The sequence below is a fragment of the Lacerta agilis genome, chromosome 1 (genome assembly GCF_009819535.1).
Source record: "Lacerta agilis isolate rLacAgi1 chromosome 1, rLacAgi1.pri, whole genome shotgun sequence".
In the NCBI taxonomy this organism is placed as follows: domain Eukaryota; kingdom Metazoa; phylum Chordata; class Lepidosauria; order Squamata; family Lacertidae; genus Lacerta; species Lacerta agilis.
In genome coordinates this window covers 130,624,606-130,648,868 of record NC_046312.1, presented here as the reverse complement: position 1 = coordinate 130,648,868, position 24,263 = coordinate 130,624,606, and the positions used below count along the sequence as shown (strand labels likewise).

The window sequence follows — 24,263 nt, the reverse complement described above, 5'->3', positions numbered from 1 at the left end:
GCAGAGTTACTGCTTAATACAAGGTTCTTCTGCAGTGTACAAGAGAGAGGGCAATAATCCCAAATGAAAAGGAATCTGAAATGCAATTCCCTGAAGAAAATCCTTCTATGTTAGCTGACATAGCAGAGGCTGTGTGCTTTGAAACATCTTCCTGAGATACCCGGTAATCATCTTATGTTTTCAGGTTCAGAGAGAAAATTACTGCTGAAACTATTAGAAAGGTGTGCTCTGTTTTGTTGAAGAAAAGTTTGAATTACTTGTTGCGACACTTTTCTAAAGAGTACCCCAAAATATTTATTTGACTCTCTAGTTAAGGGTACGTTGCCGTTTTACTTTCAGATGCTCCTTCCTGACACTTTCCCAACTTCAATATATGTGACTATCAGTAGTTCAGGGTGGCAGTTCTCAATGTCAGTTTTTGTGAAAGTATGCACAGATCCTAATAGGGCATGCAGATACTATTGTTGATCACAAAAATGGGCAGGAGTACAATTTTCTTTCTTCTGAGCATCTGGAAGCTCTTCACTATAACATGGTGACTTAGTGTAAAGAACAGTCACCTACAGTACAAGATTGGGGAGACATTGAAGAACACCCGTCTAATTGGCTAGAATTGCCAGGAAATTACCTTTGTGAAAAACCTTGGAGGATCTCCCCACCACCCATGATAAGTTTGCACAGCAGTTGAAGAAACAACAGAAACAAATATCCAATAGCTGGCTAGACCTGAAAAAGCTTTTCTGTACACTTCAAGTAGCCGGGCTGGCCATTTCAGTTAAAACATTGCTGTCTCAGAGGACTCTGCTATTTTGCCTGATGTGTTCATGCTGCTTTGGTCCTGACACAAAGAGTGACTTCCACTTTATGAGGGCAGCAGCACTAGGCAGGACAAAAAGTAGCATTTGAGTGCAGAGCTTGCTTCTGGCCAGCTGGCTGCTAGGGCTGGATGACATTTGGTTTTCAACATCATGATATATCACCAGATAAACATCACAATATGCTGTAATATCACAATGTCTGAAATAAGGATGGAGCTATGTAGAGGCACTGGCTGGCTTCACGGTTCTTCCTGCCTCGTGATTTCTGCACAACATGCGCGCCACCCCCCATCATGATTCGCAGTATATTGCCAGGTCAAAAATTATGATACTGATATCGTGATATGGATTTCAAACTGGTTTTGGATGATATATCGCCCAGCCCTAACACACATCATGATTTGTGATATATTGCCAGGTCAAAAATTCTGAAACCAATACAGTCGTACCTCGTGTTGTGTTCGCTGCGGGTTGCGAACGGCACGGGATACAAATGCACCGAACCCGCAAGTAATGGAACGGAGTACTTCCGGGTTTGGCGGATCGCGCATGCGCAGACGCACAGAACCGTGACCTGCTCGTGCGCAGACGCGGCGCTGCGGGTTGCGGACTTCATATCTAGAGGTACCACTGTATCTCAGTTTGGAGCCTACTGGCTGCTGCACAAAAAATGAGAATCCACCCTCTAATCCTTGGCAATAGCACTGAGCACTTGACTGGATTCCCCCCAAATTCCCACTCCACCGCCTATTGAGGAGGGAAGAACTGAACAGTGATGGTCACTGGAGAGACCTGGGGGTGGGCACGTGGGCAATTGTCCAGATCATGCACAGCTTCTTCTGATTCCTGGTTATGGAGAGTAGGGCTATGTGCCATCAGCTCCTGCAGGACAGGACTGCCACCAAAAGTCCAAACTTCACTGCTGCAGTTAATCTAGAGAGGGATTTTTAGAGAGGACTGAGTGATTATTGTATTCTGTTTTGAATGTTACGGAATAGCTTGCAAGCTCTGGGCTACAACACTGTGCTTAAAATGTTTGCTTGAAGTAATTTTCCATAAAGATACTCTTGTAATGTCAGGATCCGTTGTTTGCTATTTAAAGTAGAAAGGCCAGTCTTAAAGTGTGATTATGCAACATACCTGTATTTTCTGGCGTATAAGACGACTGGGCATATAAGACGACCCCCAACTTTTCCAGTTAAAATACAGAGTTTGAGATATACTCGACTGCAGATTCTCCTCCTGGCGTATAAGACAACCCCTGACTTTTGAGAAAATTTCCCTGGATTAAAAAGTAGTCTTATATACCAGAATATACAGTACATACGACATATATAGTCCACAGTATGATTTACACAGGGTGGTATGCTTTTGATATAATTTATGCTGAAACTTGGGGATCTTGTCTAGACTGGCAAAATTCCTTTTGTGTAATTCTAATTGAATAAGCAGGAAGTGTGTGTGGGGTGGGTTCCCCTCCCCCCCCAATTGTGCTGGAAACTTCTGCAGAAGTATAACTTCTATTGTGTGTGTTAAAGAAAAATGCCATATTATTGTCTAAAGTCTTGGTTATTATTTGTGTTGAGGATCAACAATGTATATTCATTGTGAAGAACTTTTTACAGTATAAATATGTGGTTTATCTTCCGTTACGGGAGCTTATGCTGTGCCTCTGCTCCCCAGCACTGTATGTAAGGCTTTAAAAATCAACATTTTTCATTGCCTTTTCTGGTGAACTTGAAGTCTGAGTATAATGTGAAGCCAGCTAATAATACTTCTCAGGATATGGCTACATTAATAAGTTGCAGTGGATATTGGGTAGGAAACTGTTCATGTATTACCAAAGCTTCTACTTGGTCTACCAGATCTGCACAGCCATGCGACTCTGGAGTCCTGTGCCAACCTCAATTACAAGGCCAGCGTCTAAAAAACTGGAAGAGTTATCACACTGCTGGGTTTTAACAATCCAAGAGGCATTCTTTGTGTTTTATATGGATCTCTGTCCACAATATTGGATCCAGTGCAATTTTCCTCCACTGCTGAAGCGCATTTTGCATTATTGATAAATTTTAAAAAATGGTATTGAAGTGTGGTTTATTTCTGCATTCTCATATGTGGAAGAAGAGTTCTTTGTGAACTGTACCTACTGAAAGCTATTGCCCTTATTTTTCTCCTTTCTTTCCTTTCCTTTGCCAATGTAGATCTATCAAATTCAAAAGGTAGGGTTTGCTTAGCCTCTTGTGTGATTGCATGCACTTTTCGTTTTGCATCAGGAAACCTGATGGCACTTGAGAATTAAACCCACTTACCGGTAAATATGTCAGGTATGCAGCAGGATTTACTTGGAAATTTATCTTTAAGACTCTCTTGCTTCTACATATAAAACACTGCTACTATATTAACATCAACCAAGAGTAAACTTGATCTCGTTGTGAGTTGCTCAAATAATCCCACAACTAATTTACTGATATAGTACTAATCGGGTGAAATATCACAGGATTTGTTCACAATAAATTGCTCTTTTGAACTGTGATTTTTTACTAGGCTCTAAAATGACAGCATGGCTGTGACTTCAAATGCTGAAATAGCACCTGCCACACAACAGCAGCACACTGGTCCATGTGGACTTGTTTTTAGAGCATTCCCTCATAACTGATTGATGTAGTCCAAACTAGGCATCCTTTCAGCCAGTAATTGGGTATGGGAAGATGCCTTGTAGAGTGGGTAGTTCAAAGTTACCACATTGGAGTGTGTATGTTTAACTATGGTGTGTGGCTGGAGTTATAACTTAATCTTGGACTAGAGCAGCAGAACGTTAAACTGGAATAGCTGTTGCAGGCAACAAACAGCTTTCAAATTTTGATATATGGTAAAATTAAAATACTCTTTGTGGATCCTAACAGTTTTAGTAGTGTATATTTGTGTTACAGCCCATGTTGAAGTTTTCAATAAAACTTCAAGATATGCATATGCAATTATAATAAAAGAAGACTAAATCACAAAGTGTCTTCATTGGTAAACCTGCTGCTATTTACTAATGAGTCTCCCAGGATTCTGACAATCAGGCTCCTTTTGCTTGGGCAACATTCTGTTCTTTCTTTGCATGTTTTCACCTCAATGACTGTACTTACTAATGCTTCTTGAATGGCAGTGCAAATTAAGCAGCTTCTGAAAACGCTGAAGTTGCTTGACTGCTTAGGAGATACCTCTCCAGAGGCTTGGAGTTGTTATTTCCTGCATTGTGTGTGCTAATTGCTCTGTCTCTTATCAAACCAGCTTTGTAGACTTCTCTAAGGCTTCATTCAGTTCCTGGGGGTGGGAGGACGCTGAAGTCCCTTCCAGCAGCAATATACAGTAGTGAGCACTGCTGCAAAAGAGGTGTCCATAGTTGTCCTTGGGACATATTGATGGTGCTCATGCCATTACTGGTCACCAATCAAATCCTTCCCCGCTAACAACTCCCCTCTGTGCAGAGTTACCTTTAAAATTGATTGGGTTGTTGAAATATGTGTGGCACATTCTCTTATGAGTTCATGTAAGAAGAAAACTAGTGCAGAAACACTTGCCTTTTAAATAAATTTATGTTTCATTCAGTGTTAGAAACTGAGATATGAAATCTAGGAGCTAAAGGGCACCTTAAACCTAAGTTATGGGCGCAACAACAGAATTTCTAGGTGCACTTTTTATAACAAGAATACAAAGCTGAAAATGAATGAACTGCAGCTAAAATATTACGTCCATTTTTCACATGGTCTAGTCTTCATCTGAAGGCTGCAAAAAATGAAACCTTTCTTCCCCTGCCCACCCCCTTAAACTTCTTATGAGGGTTGCTCAAAACACTGCCTTTCTGTTAGGCCAGCTGAGAGGCAGAACCCATCAGCTTGCCTGACCCTGCAGTGATTTCTTGGAAGTTGAGCAGGCAGGAATTTCTCCTCTCACAACCTCGGTGCCAGCAGTGGCAGTTTTAATCTGAAATCTTAGGTGCAGTACTGTGCCCAGAGCTCAGAAATTGCTTGCGCTAATGAAATTCCCAGTCGCAAAATGCGCCTAGAACAATCGGAGTTTCAAACACTGATTTCGTTGAACTCATATACCTCACATTCAAGAGAAAGTTGTGGCTTATTGCCTTCTGGGCTAACCAGTTTCACTACTCTCTTGATGTGGATGGAACTACAGTATAGGAAATGTTTGCAACTGGAATTTACCGTATTGGCCCGAATATAAGCTGCACTTTTCCCCCACCCCCAATTCTGACTGTGAAAAGTTAAAGTGTGGCTTATATTCGGAACAGAGTGCTGCACACCCGCCTCCTGGCACTACCGCACTGAATGGGGGATGGGGCGGCCGGCGCTCAGTGCCCCGCTCCCCAAACTGGTGCTTGGTTTCGAGTGTGCTGCGTGCCTGTCTCCCAGCACCACTGCCCTGAACAGGGGGCAGGGGGGCGGCCATCACTGGCTTGGGGAGGGAGTGCCAGGAGGCGGGCACACAGCATGCTTGGAACCGAGTGCCAGTGCCGGCTTGGGGAGCAGGGTACCGAGCGCCAGTGCCAGCTGCCCCCCGTTCAGGCTGGTAGTGCCGGGAGGCGGGTCACACCCGCAAACAAGCCTTGAATTTTGAAGGTGCGGCTTATATTCGGGCCAATACGGTATTAAACAAAGCAAGATAGACTTTGCAATATCTGTTCTGCTCCCTCATTATACAGTACTTGTACTGTTGTCAGTCTAAGTGCTGTTGGATCATGACTCGAAGGGTGAATTTATTTGCTTATTTTGCAGACATGATTGTCTGTCCACAGTAGTAAAGACAACTTTGAAAAGTTGGCAGAGAGAATGCAGTCAGTTGAATTGCTTCTCTTTGTATATCAAGCTAGGAGTTCAGGATTCAAAACACCCCCTCCCTCAGTCAGATGCACAAAGTAGAAAGTACCTATTCTCTCTTTCTTCTTTGTAAGAATAAATGATGTCCTCACACATGGAAAGAGGCCACTGAGACAAAAGCTGCTTGAATGTGATGTGATTTGACAACTATCAGTTATGATGCCACATCACATAATGCCCTAATGGCAGGGTATCACAATAGAAATTTTAATAAAATGCTGAATTAACAGTGCCATACAAAATGTAATATAAAAGGAATAGGATACAAAGTTTTGCACATTGTTAGTATGGGTTGTTGAGCATTGGCTGCATTCTGTTTTTGTGCAACAGCCATACTGCTAGTGTAGTGTAACAGCCAAATCCAGTGGGTGTCTTCCATTTGTGAAGGTTGTTGCATAGCTCCCAGTGCAACTGCTATTCTTACACACTGTGACAGTTAAGCTTTGTGTACTACTGCCCCGAGTGCAACTGCTTGTGAAATAATGCTAAATCTCAGTCTTCTCGTGCTAATGTTACATTGGCCCTCACTCAGTATTTTTACATAATTTGAACTTCAATTAACGGGTAAAATTTCACCCTTGTAAGAAGCATAAAATTAGTAACTGGGTTCAGTTGCTGAAAAAAAACAAATACATTTTAAGGGTGTTTGCAACACTCTTAAGAGCTAAATAGCAAACATATAATAACACATTTCAGTAAGCCAACAGAGCTTCTTGTTAAATAGTGTGTCAGGAAGAAATAGGAGCGGCTTATCTGGGTCAGAAATTCAGGCCTGTTTCATCATTCTCCACTTCTTTCTCTGTGGAATAATATGCCCTGCTAACAGTGCTCAGCAACCTATTACTGCTGGACTGACTTTAAACAGTGCTGCCATTCTGAACAGAGAAGCTGGCTTGTGAAAAGCAATTGATGCTCCAGTGCCTTCAGAAGAGACGCTGTGGCTTGCAGTCTTGCATGAGCACGTTTGCTTGATCCTTTGTCTGTGTAGTGCTGCAGAGATTCCTAGTCATGCAGGGGTAGGCAATGTGTTGTTTGCAGGGTGTGTGTGTGTGTGACATGCAACTTCTGAGCTCTTTTGTGCTGGGAGCTCTTGTGTCCAGGAGATTGGGCAGGCTGCCTTCTCTTCATTTGCTTTCTCTCTTTCTTGAAGTCACCTTCCTCTGGACTGAGGTGATTCAGATGTGCAGAAAAAGAATGATGCATTATGCTTCTGACTTGTGCCTCTCCAGACTGCCATAAGTCCCTTTTAAAGCTCCCATTTAATGTGGAAAGCAAAGTACTCACAATACGTGTTGTGACTTCACTGTTCCCATCCTCCTCCTCCTCCTCCTCCTCCTGTAATCCTCCCCCTCCTCTTTTGCTTTACAGGTTCTGACCCAAACCCTGTTGTCTTCATTCCCCCCCCCCCTCGTGCATCCATTTTTCAAACTGCACCACTCCACTGTTAACATTTTGCCCTCATGGATATTTGGAATGTTCTTTTTGCCTCTCAAACTGCTCAAAACGTTCCCCTCTCCCTCAGCTGACTTTTCCTTTGCACTTGGTGCCTCACCTCCTTTCTTTAATTTCTCTAAGACTCCACTTTCCATTATCCTTGTATCTTACCTTATTTACCGTATTTTTCGGTCCACAAGACGCTCCGGACCATAAGACGCACCAATTTTTAAAGGGGAAAAACCAGGGAAAAATATTTTTCCCTGGTTTTCCTCCTCTAAAAGGCTGGGAGGGGGAGTGAAGGAGGCAGCAGCGGTGGAGGGACTGGGAGAGGAACATGCTACGGGCCTCCCCTGCCTCTCCCACCCTGCCGACACCAGCGAAAGTGGGGCAGAGAAAGGGGAAGCCCAGTAGCGATGCTGTAGGGCTTCCTGTCCTCCCACCCCACTTTCGCTGGTGTTGGGGAGGTTTAAAGGTTTAAAGACAGCTGGGGAGAAGGGGTGAACGCTCAGCCCTTCTCCCCCGCTGCCTTTAAAAAAAAGCGGGGATGAGCCTCTCTGAAAGGGCGCCACGCACCCATTCAGAGGGCTCATCCCCGCTTGCTTTGAAGGGAGCTGGGGATGAGGGGTGAATGCTCACCCCTTCTCCCCGGCTCCCTTTAAAAAAAGCGGGGATGAGCCGCTCTGAAGGGGCACCATGCACCCCTTCAAAAAGGCTCATCCCCCTTTTTTTTAAAGGGAGCAGGGGAGAAGGCGTGAGCGTTCACCCCTCGTCCCCAGCTCCCTTCAAAGCAAGTGGGATGAGCACAGGGTGTAGGGTGGTGGAGAAAGCAGCTGCTTCCTCCACCACCCAGCACCCAGCGCTGCTCCAAAAAGCCTGCTTTCTGCATCCTGGGTGGTGGAGGAAGCAGCTGGGATCCCGGCTGCTTTCCCCACCGCCCAGCTCCCCGCGCCGATGCAGAAAGCCTGCTTTTTGGATCGGCGTGGGGTGCTGGGTGGTGGAGGAAGCAGCTGGGATCCCGGCTGCTTTCTCCACCACCCAGCGCCCCGCGTCGATCCAAAAAGCCTGATTTCGGGCGCTGGGTGGTGGAGGAAGCAGCTGGGATCCCGGCTGCTTTCCCCACCGCCCAGCTCCCCGCGCCGATGCAGCACCCAGTGCCCGAAATCAGGGTGGGCGGAGGCCGCAGGGAGCGAAGCCTTCGCTCCATAAGACGCAGCAACATTTTCCCTTCCTTTTTAGGAGGGAAAAAGTGCGTCTTATGGAGCGAAAAATACGGTAGATTGTGAGTCTGTGGGTGTTGATTTTTCTGTATTGCAATTATATTTCTACAGTGCCTATTCTTTTATGTGATTGATAAACTTACCGCACAGACATTGTTCTCACTTTATGGTATACTTTTTCTGCACCCTTGAATCAGAGAAGTAAATGAACCGTACTTTGAGGTGATCCTACCTTGGTAGAAGAAACAGGTTCACTGCATGTTTCCCAGTTTCTGGGTCCCTGAAGCATTTTCATACTTTTAAAGGCTCTGGCTAAGATTGATTACAACAGCGGCCTACGGGGGTGGAGAATGCAGTGTGCATATTAACTGTGGACCTTCAGCTCTTGATGCTGAATAAGTTGCTCACCCCTGTGCAGATGTGATTTTAAAGGGCATGCCTATGCTACAGAGGAGGCTGTGGCCATTTTACCTCTAGGTTAGTTGCTAGATTAGTGTGTTGGATGTTACTCTGAACTTCACTGATTATGTTTGAGGTTTTTTGATCCTTGAAATATGTCACCCTCTTGCCTTAATTGAAAGGCAGTGAGTATTGATGCCAGTGGCTATTTGCAGATTAAGCCCAATTTTCAAGACTTTCATAGTCTTGGTGTAGCTACACTGTAGCCATGTCAAGCAAAGTTGAGCTCCAAGTCTATAGTAATGGTTTGGTCAAACCAAATCAATGTATTTTATTGACTAAAGCAAAATCTTTAGTGTAGGCATGCCTATAAACTTGTGTAGTTTACTTTTTCATCTAAGTTTCCCCCTTCTTTCCTTCATAGAAATATTATGGTCTGGATACAAAGTTTGGCGACATCGAGCAGTGGATGGTAGGCTTTGTCTAAGAATCCAGATTTGTCTAAAACTGGCCATCATGTTGAATAAACTATGTAGCATAACTGTTATCTCTACTTGAAGGTGTGATTTCATTCCTGAACTCTAGTTGTTAAAACATTTTTCAGAGTTGCAAGACTGATATGGTGTACTAACTCTCAGAAACCACCCTGCCATTTTTAAAATCCAAAGCATTTTTGTGGGATGTCATGTCATATTGCTGAAGAATCTTTGTGCTAAGAACCGTATGAGTCTAGCAGAACAATATTCATTTAGAAGCGTGTCGAATTACTGAGTAAGTGTGTAACCTATCGAGGAATACCTCCTTATCCTGTTGCTTGGTCCCTGGTCCTGCCCATCTAACAGTTTGAAAGCACTTCAAAGTGCAAGTAGATAAATAGGTACTGCTCCAGCGGAAAGGTAAACTGCGTTTCCGTGCGCTGCTCTGGTTCGCCAGAAGTGGCTTAATCATGCTGGCCACATGACTCGGAAGCTGGACGCTGGCTCCCTCGGCCAATAAAGCGAGATGAGCGCCGCAACCGCAGAGTCGTCCGTGACTGGACCTAACTGTCAGGGGTCCCTTTACCTTTACCTTTAAGGCTGCACCAGTGTTGTATGTAGCAATGTATAATATAATAATAATTTATTATTGTAGCCACTGTGTAAGTAGTCACATAATTAGCTTTCTTCTATAACCCATTAATCAGGAATTTGTTTCATAAGTGTTATGCTGAAATAGCCCACGTGCCTATTCATAAATGTGGCATTAAATTCTATTGTACTTCTGTAAACAATGCTAGTGACCAGGGTGTACTCTAGCTACTCCAAAATAAAAGTAGCTACGCTTTATCATGGTACTGTCAGCATGTTAAAAATTCTAGTAAAGATTCTCTTGGAGACAGAGAAGTCATTTCATTGATGTTCAGTGCCCCTTTATTTGCCAGAGCTCTAAAAAATTCCTCTGTACATCCTGTGTTTATATGTTGCCTTCGTCCCTGTAATTCCTAAGTGAACATCTCAGCCCTTTTTGCAGGTGCTGACACCTGTCGATTAGCCTCTAGTTTCCATGTACAGACTTATATGCACTAACCATTTACCTGATGTGGAATCGCTGTTAGAGATGTGAGAAAGGGGAGAGGCCTGAGGCATCCTTCAGGCACACAGGAGCAGTAGGTGCTTAAATCTCAAGCACTCTAATCAATCTTCCACACTGTTTCCCACCACTCTCTATTGGATAATGGGTACAATTGCATGGTGGTGCTTTGAGGAAACATCTTAATAAACATAAACCTTAATAAGAGAGGTGTATGAGAAATGTTAACATATTGCTGATACTTTGCCCAAGCATCCTCATACATTTCTTCCTGGGACATCTATGTGTTTAATGTGAGGAGGTTATATAGAAAACTGCCTTTGGTCCATGTTGCTCAGCCTTATCTGCACTGACTGGTAGCAAGTCTCCAGGGAATCTTTCTTGGTCCTACTTGGAGATTGAACCAGGGACCAGGGATGCTCTGCCCCTGAGCTTTAGCCCTGCCCCTAAACACTGCTGATCACTGTTGGCCATGTAGAGAACTATAACTCAGCACAGGTTAAAGTGCACCCCACATGTGTACACTATTGGAAACAGAAGTACCAAAACAAGCTTCTCAATCTGTGAACTCAGAACAACTAGAATGTGTGCTTATAGAATTCTTTAGCTCACAGTTGCACATTAATTATGGAATAGAAGTGGGTTTGCAAAAGGAATAATTGTGTCATGAGATTTCATATACACAATAGATTTCTGAGTCTGGAACAACAATGGATTTCAGATATGGTGAAATACCTATTGCTATTTTCTCTGAATTATCTTTGAGTACCATTTTTCATCATCAGGTGCAATCTTGCTAACTCCTACTGTGTTCTTGACCCTAACATTTTTCTCCCTTACAACATTTTATCTTCTGTCTTTCCTTCTGCCTTGGTAGGAAGATAGTGAGCGTTACACCCGTAAATCCAGAAGAAATGCCTCGGTCAGTATTGTTTGCACTTTGTGTTAGAACTTTCATTTTAAAAGTAATGAATAAAAATTAATGACTAAAATTAATCTTCTTTGTGGAGATTTGTGGAGCACCTCTGCAAATTTAGCTGAAACAAAATCCCACATTGATTATTTTTAATGGAATGAATTGGGAGCAGGATGGGATCATCCACTGGGATCGTGGGATCACCATTCCTCTTTCGTATACACGGTCCCTCTGTTCTTCATTTTAACCACAGTTATGTCTGCACGTATCTTAAATGTGCTTAATGCTACCAGTAGCTTGGAGGTCCTCCTGAATCCTTTGCTGTCGCTTGAGGATCAGGTGCAGGCACGCTGGGTTCCGCCCCACTTTATGGCTGCCCAGTGCACACACACACACAACATCACACATGTCACATGCATGACGTCACAGGGTGCGACAGGCCCCGTTGGACCCTCCAGCAGCTGCAGTGAGCTTTCGGAGGGCGCAACAGGCCACATTGGGCCTCAGCACACTGTGTGAGGTCATGCGTGTGCCACATTGGGTTGACCGGCTGGGCACTCACAGTAACAATTTTGTGGGTGCCCCAGAACCCAGGTCCCCCCAGAGTTGGCGCCTATGCTTAGGTGGCCTGTGGTGCAGAATGCCTTCCATCGGCTTCGGCTGGTGGTCTAGCTGCACCAGGGATAGCCTAACTTCTGTTGTCTGCTCCAGTAACCTCTAGGTTAGATTACTGCAACATGTTATACGTAGGGCTGCCTCAGAAGATTATACAGTGACACAGAATTCAGCAGCCAGGTTGCTCATCGGGGCAAGATGGTTTGAGCATATTCCACTGATCCTGGCCAGACTACACTGGCTGCCAGTTAGTTTCTGGGTCCAATTAAAAGTGCTGGTTTGAACTATAAATCATTAAACGGCTTAGTACTGGACCGTCGCTCTTCATATGAATTGACCCAGACCCTGCAATCCTCATCTGAGGCCCTTCTTCATGAGAGATCTGGAGGGTGGCAACATGAGAACAGGCCTTTTCTGCAGTGGCTCCCCAATTGTGGAATGCTCTCCCAGGGAGGTTTGTCTGCTGCCTTCATCACACATCTTTAGCCAGCAGGCAAAAACATTCCTCTCTAACCAGCCTTTGGCTGATTAATATTCTACGGCATTTTAAATGTGTGGGTTTTTTGGGAGGGGTGTTTTTTTATTGGTTTTTGTTTTAACTCTTTATTTTCTTCTTTTATCCTTTATTTTTTATCATGCGAACTGCCCTGAGACCTTCAGATGAAGGGCAGTATATAAATTTAAAGAATCTATATATATAAAACCCAAGTGTCTCTGCGTCCAGTCCCTGTGTCTCTGGGTTTGCGCTACTGAGCATGTGCCCCACGGACACAGGGATTGGAGCAGAGAGACAATTGGGCCGGGAGCAGCGGCAGGATAGGCCCAATGGGTGGCGGAGGCAGAAGCCGCTTCCCCTTCTCCCCACACACCTCCCCAGCAGCGGAGGGAGAGCACGGTCAGTCTGCGCGCTGGGCTGCAGGGGTGGGGAGGGGCCAGGGCCAGTGGGGGGAGCGGCCTTCTGTTGCTAGGGCTAGAGTTGGGTAGCAACGGCGAGGAGAGGCTGGAGGGCGCGCGCCCTGCATAGCGAGTGCGGGGTGTGCCGGGAGATTGCCGGGGCCTCCTCCGCTCCGCGCCTCTCCTGGCCTTACGGGGGCAGCGGCCATGCAGGGCTCCATGGTCCGTCGCACGCAGGAGCTGCTGGGGCGAGTGATCGGGAAGCCGCCCCTCACGGAGCACCTTCTCAGCAAGCCCCCCTTCCGATACCTGCACGACGTGATTGGGGAGGTCAGCCTGGGCTCTAAAAGGGGGGCACAGAATGGGGGGGGGGAGAGAGACCCGCGGAAGTAAAATTAAAAAAACAAGTGAGTTTTACAAAAAATTTGACCACATATGTTCTAGCGCCCGTTATTTTAACGGGCATAAGCCACTAGTAAATAAATAAATAGATTAACTTCTACGCATCTCCTGCACATAAACTGAAATGTTTTCTGATAGCTACAAGGAACGTAAAAAGCCAATAATGCTTCAGATATTTCTCCTTTTTGGATTTCATTTTGCTGTGGTTCCCCCCCCCCTCCTTGTGTTTTTCCTTTACTGCTGAATGTTTCATATATATGTTAGGCTATGTAGTGTTTTGGTACCTTTTCTTGTATTTCTCCCTGGATTATTGACTCAGTGTTGCATTTCTATCTTTTTTAAATGGTTGTCTGGTATCCTCTTTACTTGCTTCCCTGTAGGCTTCAGATGAAGATGAGCGCATGTCTGTGGGCAGCCGCGGAAGCCTAAGGGTTAGTACTAAGTGACTAAACATGCATAACTATACAGTTGCCAGAATTGTCCCCCGCATTTGCTTAAGATGGGTGGTTCTGTTCTCCCATTCCTAGGTGTTTGATAATTGCCTTCTTCCCACTGTCTCCCAGCTTTCCTTATTCTAAGCTGTGAATTTTTTGTCTGCTTGAGCCTGTATTAAAGTAAGCATCAGTGAGAGTCACACAGGCCTGGCAAGCTCTCTAAGTATGGCGGGGAATTATATTTCAATGTGATCTTATGCATGTGTAATAGCCTATACAGTGGTTCTGTGGGTTACAAACACTTTGGGTTACAAACTCTGCTAACCCGGAAGTAGTACCTCAGGTTCAGAACTTTGCCCCAGGAACGAAGTAAGTTTGTAACCAGAGTTACCACTGTATTTTGCACCATTTATATAGCAACTCTTATTGTACAATCAACCTTTTCCCTGGTTGATTATAACATCATTAGGAAACCTGACACATTTTCTATTATTATTTGTATCTGCCTGATGTTACAGTGAATAAAAAATGCATAGCTTTTAATATAAATTTCAAATGTTTGTGTGTGTAGGGGGTGATTCCCTGCTTGTATTTTAGCCTGGAACTTTTACATAGCAAAAGAGACTGTCAGCATTAAGTTGTTGAACTTTTTCATTTTCCTTACAAAATTATCCAAACAGCATGGCTTGTAATTAAATTGGATTAATGATGTTTCAACCCCCAAGTGTTCTCTGAAATTATTAATCTTGAACAGATGTTTGAATTTGAATCAAGACCTGATTTTGAGAGTCATCAGATGTGATGAGATTCTAATGGCTGGGATAATGACAGATTTCAAATTTTGGGTTCAGCTGAGATTGAAGTAGCTCAGATCTTTGGAGCTTAAAGTTGCAACCATGCTGAAGTAGTGATTAGTAACTTCAGTCAACTTGGCCACATATGTCACTCAGGGGGTTCCTTCCCCCTATCTCCGGTTGTCAACCCAGACTTGATTCATTGTGCTGCTGCAGCATGAGGACTATGTGTGCTTACAGTACTTCCTGCAGTAGTTTGGTCAGATAGTTTGATTAACCTTGTAGGCAAGTACTGTATAATAGAACTCTTTATCAGCTGGTTTTTGAGAGCATTCCTGTGATTTGCAAAAGGGCAGATCTTCTCAGTGACATTGTTCCTGAATCTTCTGAGCATGTACATGCATTCATAAATGCTAAGATTGCACTAAGCCAAATTTCTATTTCACTTGTGGATATGGGAGAAGTGGGAATTGAAAGACTGCTAGCCTTTTCATTCTGCATTCTTCCTATTGCTTCAGACTGGATTAGAGACAGAGAGGACCAAAAGGATGAACTTCAAAACCGTATGTATTCAAGGGTTCTATCTTCCCCTGAGAACAGTAACATATGGAAGGTTAAAAGAGAGACTGAAAAACGACCACATTTTACAAGTGATATTAGTAGTATGTTTGCGCTATAGAATATGTGAATAACATTGTTTTTCTGGGGAAATGCATTAGTTCCAAAACATGTATTTCCATAATATTCTGAGAGGAAAAATGTGGTGCCCTATTGTTAGACGATGGGGGGAGAGAAGAGCAACTCATGTTATAATATATTATTGTCAGCTTGGAGGAAGAATAGGCTGTTGTCATACACCTGGGAGCAAGACCCCTTGAATTTAATAGGACTTATACCTGACTAGAAGTGGTTAGGACTGTGCTGTCATCTATTGGCATTTTGCTTTGAAAGGTACCCATGTTTCGCAGAATGGTAACACGAGTAGCATGGGTGACTACTTACCCCTTAGTGCAACTGCTAAGGAATGGAGAAGTACCGGTAAGCATAGCCTTTCACCCACTCCTCTGAGTAGTTTCTTCCCTTCTTGCAGCACAGCAGGGCCCTATCTAGGTAATGATTATATCATTAGAAGCACTGTCACTTACATTCTTCTCTGATTCACCACTGGAAGTGCTACTTCTTTGGGTGGCGGAGGGCTTGTATGTTTGTGGTGATGCTCATTTCATCTTCTGATCGAAGGAGCAAGATCTGTAAGGCATTGCTCAAACCCTGGGTTTCCTTTGTGACACAGAGAAGAGTTGACGTGACACATTTTTCCTCTCTGTTCCAGGCCTCTGTGGGTTTTCTGAGTACTCTGGGTGCAAAGGCAGGCTGCTGTGGAAGGGCGGAGAAATCATTTACAATATTTTAGCAAGTGCAGGCTAACTGCAGAAAGTATTTTTCCATCCCTGTTATAGTTCTGTTCCATCTTCCCCCCAAGGAGCTCTGGGCAGTATACATAGATTTCCTCCCCACTGTATTTTATCATCACAACAGCACTGAGAAGAAGGCAAGGCGGAGAGACTAACTGGCTCAAGGTCACCCCGTGAATCTAATAGCTCTGTGAGGATTTGCAAGTGGCCTTTTCCACTCCAGGAATGACATTTAACACTTAACCACCCCACCATGTTGGCTTTAGTTCTGCAAATAAAGCCTGGTCAATTCTCTATTTCATACACCAGTTAAACTTATTTTTTTTATGCTTATAGCAGATTATCACTGTCTACTTAAAAGTGAATACTTAAAAGTGAGTTCTGACATGGATAATCCCAGAAAATGGTCACGGCTCTATATGAAGCCAGTGAAAATAAAACTATACTAATAATTATTTTTTAATGTCATGGAATTCTACTCAGTATTGATCCAGAGCAGATTCCAATGTATAGTTAGCAGAGTGAAATCTTAAAACACATTGCAGGATTCCCAAAGAATAGACCAGAGGCAATTAATATTTAATCCAGTAGAGCTTTACTGCTGCTGAAGGCAAATTAACATAATGGTCACAAATCCAATACATTCAGGATTGGCACTGTCCATAAGACATCCAGTTGCAGCAGACTTATCTTAAACTTTCAATAACTTATAAGTCTAAACCTTAACACTAAGCATACTATGTACAGAACACCACACCAGAAGGAAGAGAGATAGAAAGCGAAAGAGAAACCCAAGCATGACCTTGACAGAAAGAGAGAACCAGTTTAAACCAGCTGCACTCAGCTTCTCAGAAGGAATAACCCAAACATCATGAACCTTCTGCTTGTTCCTTTTAGCAGAGAAGCTTCCAGAACCCTCTTGAATTAATTAGAATAGGAAAGATCTCTACAGATCAGATCAATACTTTCTGTACAAAGAAATGCAAACTGACATTTTGTACTGAATATGGTATAGCAATATATCTGATCGAATCATTATTTAATATATATATGAATATATTCCAATTGAATGATAAATGTACTTCCTTCAAAACATCACTTTCTGTTAGAACAAGATATATCTTGGGCCTCCATTGTAGATTAAATTTGAAAAAGTCCAGCCTTTTATGTAAAAAGACTTTAGAGTTTTAGTATCAGTCACCTCCCTTGTTCCAAACCTTTATCAGCTCAGAGTTTGGGATGTTTTCTCTCTGTTGCTCCAGCAGTCCTCCAGCCTCTTACCTGCCTGTACTGGGAGCCTTGCTAGAGCAGACCATAAAATTAGGGTGCAAAAGGGTCTGTGAGCTGATCGCTTGTATTTAAAAAAGTAAAAATTAATATAAAATCGAAAATTCTTTCTAGTAGCACCTTAGAGACCAACTGAGTTTGTTCCTGGCATGAGCTTTCGTGTGCATGCACACTTCTTCAGAAAGAATTCTACTAGAAAGAATTTTCGATTTTGTTTTGACTATGGCAGACCAACACGGCTACCCACCTGTAACTAAAAATTAATATGTTCCCCTTCTAAAGACCCCATACAGTCAGTGCTGTGTATTAACTAAGGTGCTCGTCCTAAGACTAGGAAGACCTGTGTTCAAATGTCAACTCAGCTATAATGCTTACTTGTGACTTTTATTCACTCACTTTCTCTTTGTATAATACCCTGAACTCCTTGGAGGAAGGGCAAGATAAAATGTAATTAGTGTATATGACCAAATAATTTTGTGCAATGTTCATAGTTTGTAACTACGTTTGTAACAAACTCATAGTTCATATATAGGTTTATTACCAATGGTAATAACTATGATCAAATAAGAAGGGTTTACTACAGTTGTGGTGGGCACATTGAATTATGGTCACACAATTTGTTTATTGGAGGGATACCGAATAGATGATGTCAAAGTCTGTAACAGTGAATAAAGATGCACATGTTCTGCTTGCTTCACTCTTTCCAGGCAATCTATTCTCTTTAGTAAACAACATGAGATCAATAATTTTCTATATTCTTTGCTATTATATTGCCTTTGTTAAAATAGATGCATAACTAAAGAATTATCCGATTTACAGGAATTATGAGAAACTGCTGTTGTTTTTAGCATCTTCCTGTGAGCCGTGACTCTGAGTTTCTGGTAGCCTAAGCTGGATCTGTCTTCTTTCTCAAGTTTGGTTTAGTGTTCTTATAGACAAATTCTGTCATGCTACTTCAAAATGAATTTCATATGGCTGTTTTAGTTCCTTACTCCCCTTTCTCTCTGTCTCTCCCTCTCCCTCCCTCTTATGACAGACAAATGGTTGCGAAGAAGATATGTATGGTTCGTCCCAGAGTAGAAAATCTAGTAGGGTTAGTAGATTTTTTAATTCTTACATTTTGTTTGTTATGAAAGCAATAATTAGGCAGGCTTCTCAATGTACCCAGCCTTATTCTTTGGTGATAACTTGTACTAAGAATATGCAAAAACAAAGTCTTGTTAGCTTGTAAGGTATAACAGATGTATGGTGGCAAAAGCTTCCATTTGTCAAACCCCACTTTGTCAGTTGCGTGAAGCAGTCAACCAAGTTGGGTAGGTCTATATACCCTGAGGACAAAAAAGAATTAAAAAGTAAGATCAAACAAAGCCAAAAAATAGCTGTGGGGGAATCATAATACTTCGAAGAGTGCAAATGAATTCAGAATCCAGCCAAACAAATGTAAGATGTGATTAGTAGTAAGTAATAATTTTTGATGCTGGTTGAAAGAGGAGATGATTATAAATCTGTTTTACACACACAACCAACAATGTTTAAGGTAGCACTGAAATTGTTAATGTGATGACTCTGACTTTAAGAAGGTGTATACTTCAGCTGGAATGTGCAGTGTAGTTTGGCTGGTTTTGTAGAAGCAAAACAAGCTTTGACAATCTTGCGTCACTCATTGTTGGCCTGGTACCATGCAATATTGCAAAAAAAAAAAAAAATCTAGCTTAGGAGGAGCAATTCTACAGTGTGGAAGAAAAGTACCATACAGAGAAGTCACACCTGAAGACTGGATGTCCCCCCCCCTCCTTCATGAGAGCCTTCTTGCCAACGCAGTATATTAAAAATACTTTCAGTTAGCCACTCATTGGGCTGGGTATAAATAATATATTCTTCTTCTTCTTCTTCTTCTTATTATTATTATTATTACCGTATTTATGGGCGATAAACCTGTTGGTATCAAGTGATCAGGTACATGTTCCTGGGGGGGGGGGGGTAAAGATAAATTTTGTTTCATCTATAAAGTTGAGATAAATGATGGTGGAATGCTTAATACTGTTCTCTGCCATAAAATCATCAAGCCTTTGAAGATGTGAGTTGGATCACATCCAGTTTTGTCAACTAGCCGTTACTGTAATATGATGTGGAAGAAGACTGTTTATTGAAGCTTCTCTAACTAGCCCAAGTATACGTATACATGATACAGATAATAATAGTGGTAGCAATAACTCAGAATTGCTGTATTTGATTCAAATATGGAATAATAATATGACCAAGAATCAGAAAAGGGAAACCAAGTTGCTATATGAATCACAGAATCAGAGAGTTGGAAGGGACCCTAAGGGTCATCTAGTTCAAGCCCCTGCAATGCAGGAATCTCAAAATGAAATAGACCTAATTTGGGGGGAAAGTTTAGTTTAAATAAATGAATTTTTACCCTTTAATTGTGTGATTTTCCACTCTCAGAAGATTGTTCTGAAGGAATGCATAGGAAATCGTATTTCAGGCAATTGGTTCTGAACAATGACCCCTTAATTCACTTACACCCCTTGCACCAACCTTCCCCAACCTGGAGGTCTCCCTTGACCATTGGTTATGTTGACTGGGGCTGAGGGGCTGAGGGGAGCTTTAGTCCAAAACATCTGAAGGGCACCAGTTTGGGGAAGGCTGCCTTATACCAAGCATGTATAAACTTTTCATATCAATGAATCCACCATTGGGTGTGAGCAGGGTATCCTTTCTATAAAATAGAAATACCATTGTTTCTATGGAATAATGGGAGAAACAAGAATGCTTTATAGGCCAAAGTGATTATATTATATCTTTGGAGGTTTGTCAATTAGTTCAGTGTTTATTCTGACAACTGAACCTTTTGAGATCCATTCTGCCATTGGGATATTGCTTCCTAAAATAAAACTAAGAAAAGAAAAGATGGGTGTGTACTCTTCACACAAAGCTGGGATGACTTTTCTTCTCTCAGCTGCAATGGGTGTGTCATTCATCCTAATATTCTGGTTTGTCCTACCTACTTAAAGGAGTGTTCAGGTAGTGAAGGCAAGCCTCTTTTCTTACCAGTCTAGTTCTGTTTCATAGCTAGAAAGATAGGAACGACTGAATGCCTGGAAAAGGCAAGACTATTTTTTAGAGGAAAGTTGGTGAGTACCCACAATGGCTATATTATTGAACTTATGGTTGCATGGTTATCGTCTAAATAGAAATAACTTGCTCATAAGCAATAGTTGAATATTGTTTATATATCTTCCTGCATTCTTTATGTTTCAGAATTGCATCTTGAAATGAACTGGTTGCTCAAAGAGAGAGGATAATAAAGTAAATTATAGGTGTTCCCTGTACTGAAAACTAGAGTAGATAAAAACTTTTGCTATTCTTTTAAATGGAACAGCATTTAAAACATAGGCATCTTTCTTTCTGAAATAGACACCACCTTATCCAACAGAATGATAGTTATTCACTCCACAAGAATATTGTTTTGGGCAACATGGTGTTGGAGGTGCTTTCTAATCCCATAGTCTGGGTACAGCAGATAGTATATCCACTGAGGACTCTGATTTGGAATAAATGACATCTTCTTCATTCTTGTTTTTAAAACTTTTTATATTTATGCAGGCTTCCTGCTACTCTGACCTTAGTCTTCCTTGCAGTGGTTTTCCTTCCAAATCCCAACCTTCTTCCCAAAATGGAAACCGGGTCTGTCAGTTTTCCTCCCTGCCATTTTTGTTGAACATTTTAGTTACCCCTGGGCAATATAACCTCAGCCTGTTAATTTAAGAGGCTATAATAAATGAGTGATTCCATATACTTTTGTTTACCTCCAATATTCTCAAGGTTAGTTGTATTATTATTATTATTATTATTATTATTATTATTATTATTATTATTATTCCCTGACCATCTGGCTGGGTTTCCCCAGTCATTCTGGGTGGCTTACAGCATATCTAAAACATAATAAAAAAAACATCAAGCATTAAAAAGCTCCTGATACAGGACTGCCTTCAGGTGTCTTCTAAAACTTGTGCAATTCTTTATCTCATTGACATCTATCGAGAGGGGATTTCACAGGGAGGGTGCCACTACCAAGTAGGCCCTCTGCTGTCTTGGTTTTCCTTTTTAATCTTTATTTCCACTTCTGTTTGAAAAAGGTAAAATATAATTGCTGGTTTCCAGACAGCATAAGACTCTGTCCTACCTCTGTCCTGAATCGTTTATTCATAATCATTTAGTCATCCTTTTGATCTCATCATATTTGCCTTAGCAATTCTGAAAGCCACTGAGGGAAGTAATGATAAATGTTTTAATTGTATCTGCATTTTATCAGTAAAAAGTAGATTGTACAGTGTATAGAATAGATTTGACCCTTCCTGCAATACCCCCCCCCCAAAAAAAGAAATCACTGATTTAAAAGCCTTACAGCCTTCACTGGGGTTGAATTTGCCTAATTTGCATGCAGAAACTAACATGTATTTTTCCTGGTCAGAGTTCTGGTTTTTTCCTTCCTGCATGTAGTGTGTTAGAGAGTGTGTGCCCCTGCTCCTACAATCTTGTATGTTCTATGAGATACTGCTACATGTTTTCCTTCTACCAAAATGTCTCCTCCAATTTTCTAATTTAGCTACTTTTGCATGGTGGTTTATACCTAGTTTTGTCAGTCTACTTTCTTAATAGTTCAGTGTGTTTTTGTGGGTTTTTTTTTTGCAGAAACATAGATTTGCATTACTTACAAATGTTCCATTATTTTTTAAAGTTGCGTCCCAATAAGTTGACATGCTTACCTGTTATGTTTGTTGTCAAGGTAGCTTCCTTTGCCATTACAGTATTGTAGCTGAGACGGAAGCCGGAGTATCGTAGCTCTGTTTTTGTCTCTTGTACCTAGATGTTTTAATTCATGCTCTGTGATTAATGTCTGCATCCCAATTATTGTGTTGTGCTTTTGCAATAGTATCCTCCCTTCCTGTATGTAATATGCATAAGTTTGCTCACCTTGCCATCTAACTCTTATTTGGCTTTGGCCTTTTGACCATTTAAGCAGAAATGGCTACCTCTGCCATATTCTGATTTACCTTGCACTACAGCATATACAGGTGAAACTCAAAAAAATAGAATATTGTGGGAAAGTCCATTTATGTAAGCAATTGTTTTTATTAGCTACTGGAGTTTAATATATGAGATAGACTCAAGACATGCAAAGCGAGATATGTCAAGCCTTTGCTTGTTATAATTGTGATGATTATGGCGTGCAGCTGATGAATACCCCAAAGTTGAAATTGTTAATTTGGGGTTCTCATCAGCTGTACGCCATAATCATCACAATTATAACAAATAAAGGCTTGACATATCTCGCTTTGCATGTCATGAGTCTATCTCATATATTAGTTTCACCTTGTAAGTTGAATTACTGAAAGAAATGAACCTTTCCACGATACTCTAATTTTTCGAGTTTCACCTGTATATTGTAGGAAGTGACAGCAGCACAAGGAATTCCACAGCGAACAAGCAGTAGATTTCCCTTCTCCCTTCATTTTCTAAGTGCATTAAAAACCGATTGTGTTCCTTGTCTTTCTCAGCCCTCCTTGTTGTACAGTGAAGCCAGAAGCTACAGGGTTGGTTCTTGCTCTCCCTTTGTGTAGAATCTGTTTCATATATCACATATGTTGACCATGTTCTGTTACGTCTTAGAAACATATTCTTGTCGCAGTTCATGTCACTTGTGCTGTGCATTGAGCATGTGATCTCTATGGATGGAATGCACATTTGCCTTTGGTGTGTCTGTCAGCTCTGTTCTGCTCGTCTTCCCTTTTCCTCCCACTAGAATCCTGCGGTTGCTGCTTGTGAAACTGCTAACAATACTTCTGTCTGCTAATTGTGCCTGTTTTCCAGCTGCTGGGTGATACATTAGGACGTAATATTAAAAAGGAAAAAAGAGACAACATCATAGCTTTTGCATTTAAAGAAGAAAAGGCTAAAATTGTTGGGAAGTCCCAACAAAAGAACAGCGGGGGGTGGGAGGGGGCTGTCATTCCATAGGCAAGCTGCAAAACCTTGAAACACACCCCAGATTAGACCCTCTTCCTCCTGCTATATTTGTCCCTTCCATGCAGTGTCTTTGTGGCAGTTCAAATCATGTTTGACTGTAATGTTTTATGACCCGACCTTTTTTTTTTTTTTTTTTTTTGAAGTACTACACTTGGTGGAATGTTAAATCCTAATGATAAGGAATCATGATGAAAGATGGGTGAAGCAAAAGTTGAAATAGTCTGGGGAATATTTAAGAGGTACAACAGCCGGGGGGGGGGGGAATCCAAGTAGGGTTAGATACGTAAGCAGCAGTAAAAAACACTTAGGATAGAATCAAATGGATATGCAGTGTAACAAGGACCAAGCAGAAAGCCGTGGAGGGATGGATAGGGAAGTCTGGAGAAATGAGATGAAGAGAATTGAAAGATGTATGTATAAAATTTTGGAAAATGCATTGGGGGGAAATCCCCTAGTTCCTAACCAGAGTTGCCATTGGGGAGGACAGTGGGCCCCCTCAATATTCCACATGGTATTTTATCTTCTACTTCCACCACCTCCCTGAAAAAATGGTACTTCCTTGCCATTCTAAACTTCTACTTCTAAACTGCTACAATTTAAACTACGGTTGCCATACATCCGGGAAATCCCAGACATGTCCTCTTTGGGCGGCCGGTGTGCCCATCCGAGGGGATTTTTACATTTTAAAGGAAATTTCCAGGGTTTTCTGGATTTTTAATTTTTATTTAGTTGGCTTTTTGGCTTGGGTGGTACAGGCTCGGGCTCAGAGTCAGGTGCAGGCTTGGGTGTGGGTGGCTCGGGTGCCGGTGGCTCAGGTTTGGGCTCGGGCTGCTCTGCATGTCGTGGCCACTGCCAGCCTGAGCTGGGGAAAGAGGCACACAGGTGCGGCAACAGCCCTGTACGCCCGCGTGCCTCTTTCCCCAGCTTGGACTGGCAACAGCTGGGACTGTCCTGTTTTTTGCTCTTCAAGCTATGGCAGCCCTAATTTAAACGCAACTTAATTGTTCAACATATTCACGTATAATAGGAAAGTTTTTAAAAGAGTTACATAAGAGTGTAATGTTTGGAATTTTAAGTGCCATCTACCACGCAGTAATTTTCTGTGTGTTCATATTAACTACGAAGGCCGTGGCCAGAAGCATGTTTTTATTTATTT

At 42.1% G+C, this 24,263-nt stretch overlaps 1 protein-coding gene across 19 annotated transcripts in view; it reads left to right on the top strand.

The window, feature by feature from the left end:
- LRRFIP1 (LRR binding FLII interacting protein 1) overlaps positions 1 to 24,263 on the top strand; it is a 114,901-nt gene that overhangs the window by 45,582 nt on the left and 45,056 nt on the right. For 3 of the 19 annotated variants that reach the window (XM_033171302.1, XM_033171235.1, XM_033171205.1), the window contains exons 3-9: positions 3,020 to 3,037; positions 9,173 to 9,220; positions 11,195 to 11,239; positions 13,525 to 13,575; positions 14,891 to 14,935; positions 18,108 to 18,164; positions 20,684 to 20,764. The exons of 4 other annotated variants lie outside the window; for them this stretch is intronic. In XM_033171302.1, the coding sequence (XP_033027193.1) occupies positions 3,020 to 3,037; positions 9,173 to 9,220; positions 11,195 to 11,239; positions 13,525 to 13,575; positions 14,891 to 14,935; positions 18,108 to 18,164; positions 20,684 to 20,764 (345 nt within the window). Of the gene's footprint in view, positions 1 to 3,019; positions 3,038 to 9,172; positions 9,221 to 11,194; positions 11,240 to 13,524; positions 13,576 to 14,890; positions 14,936 to 18,107; positions 18,165 to 20,683; positions 20,765 to 22,638; positions 22,675 to 24,263 lie in introns of all 19 variants that reach the window. 12 more of the 19 variants (XM_033171280.1, XM_033171261.1, XM_033171243.1 and 9 more) reach the window with 8 other exon arrangements.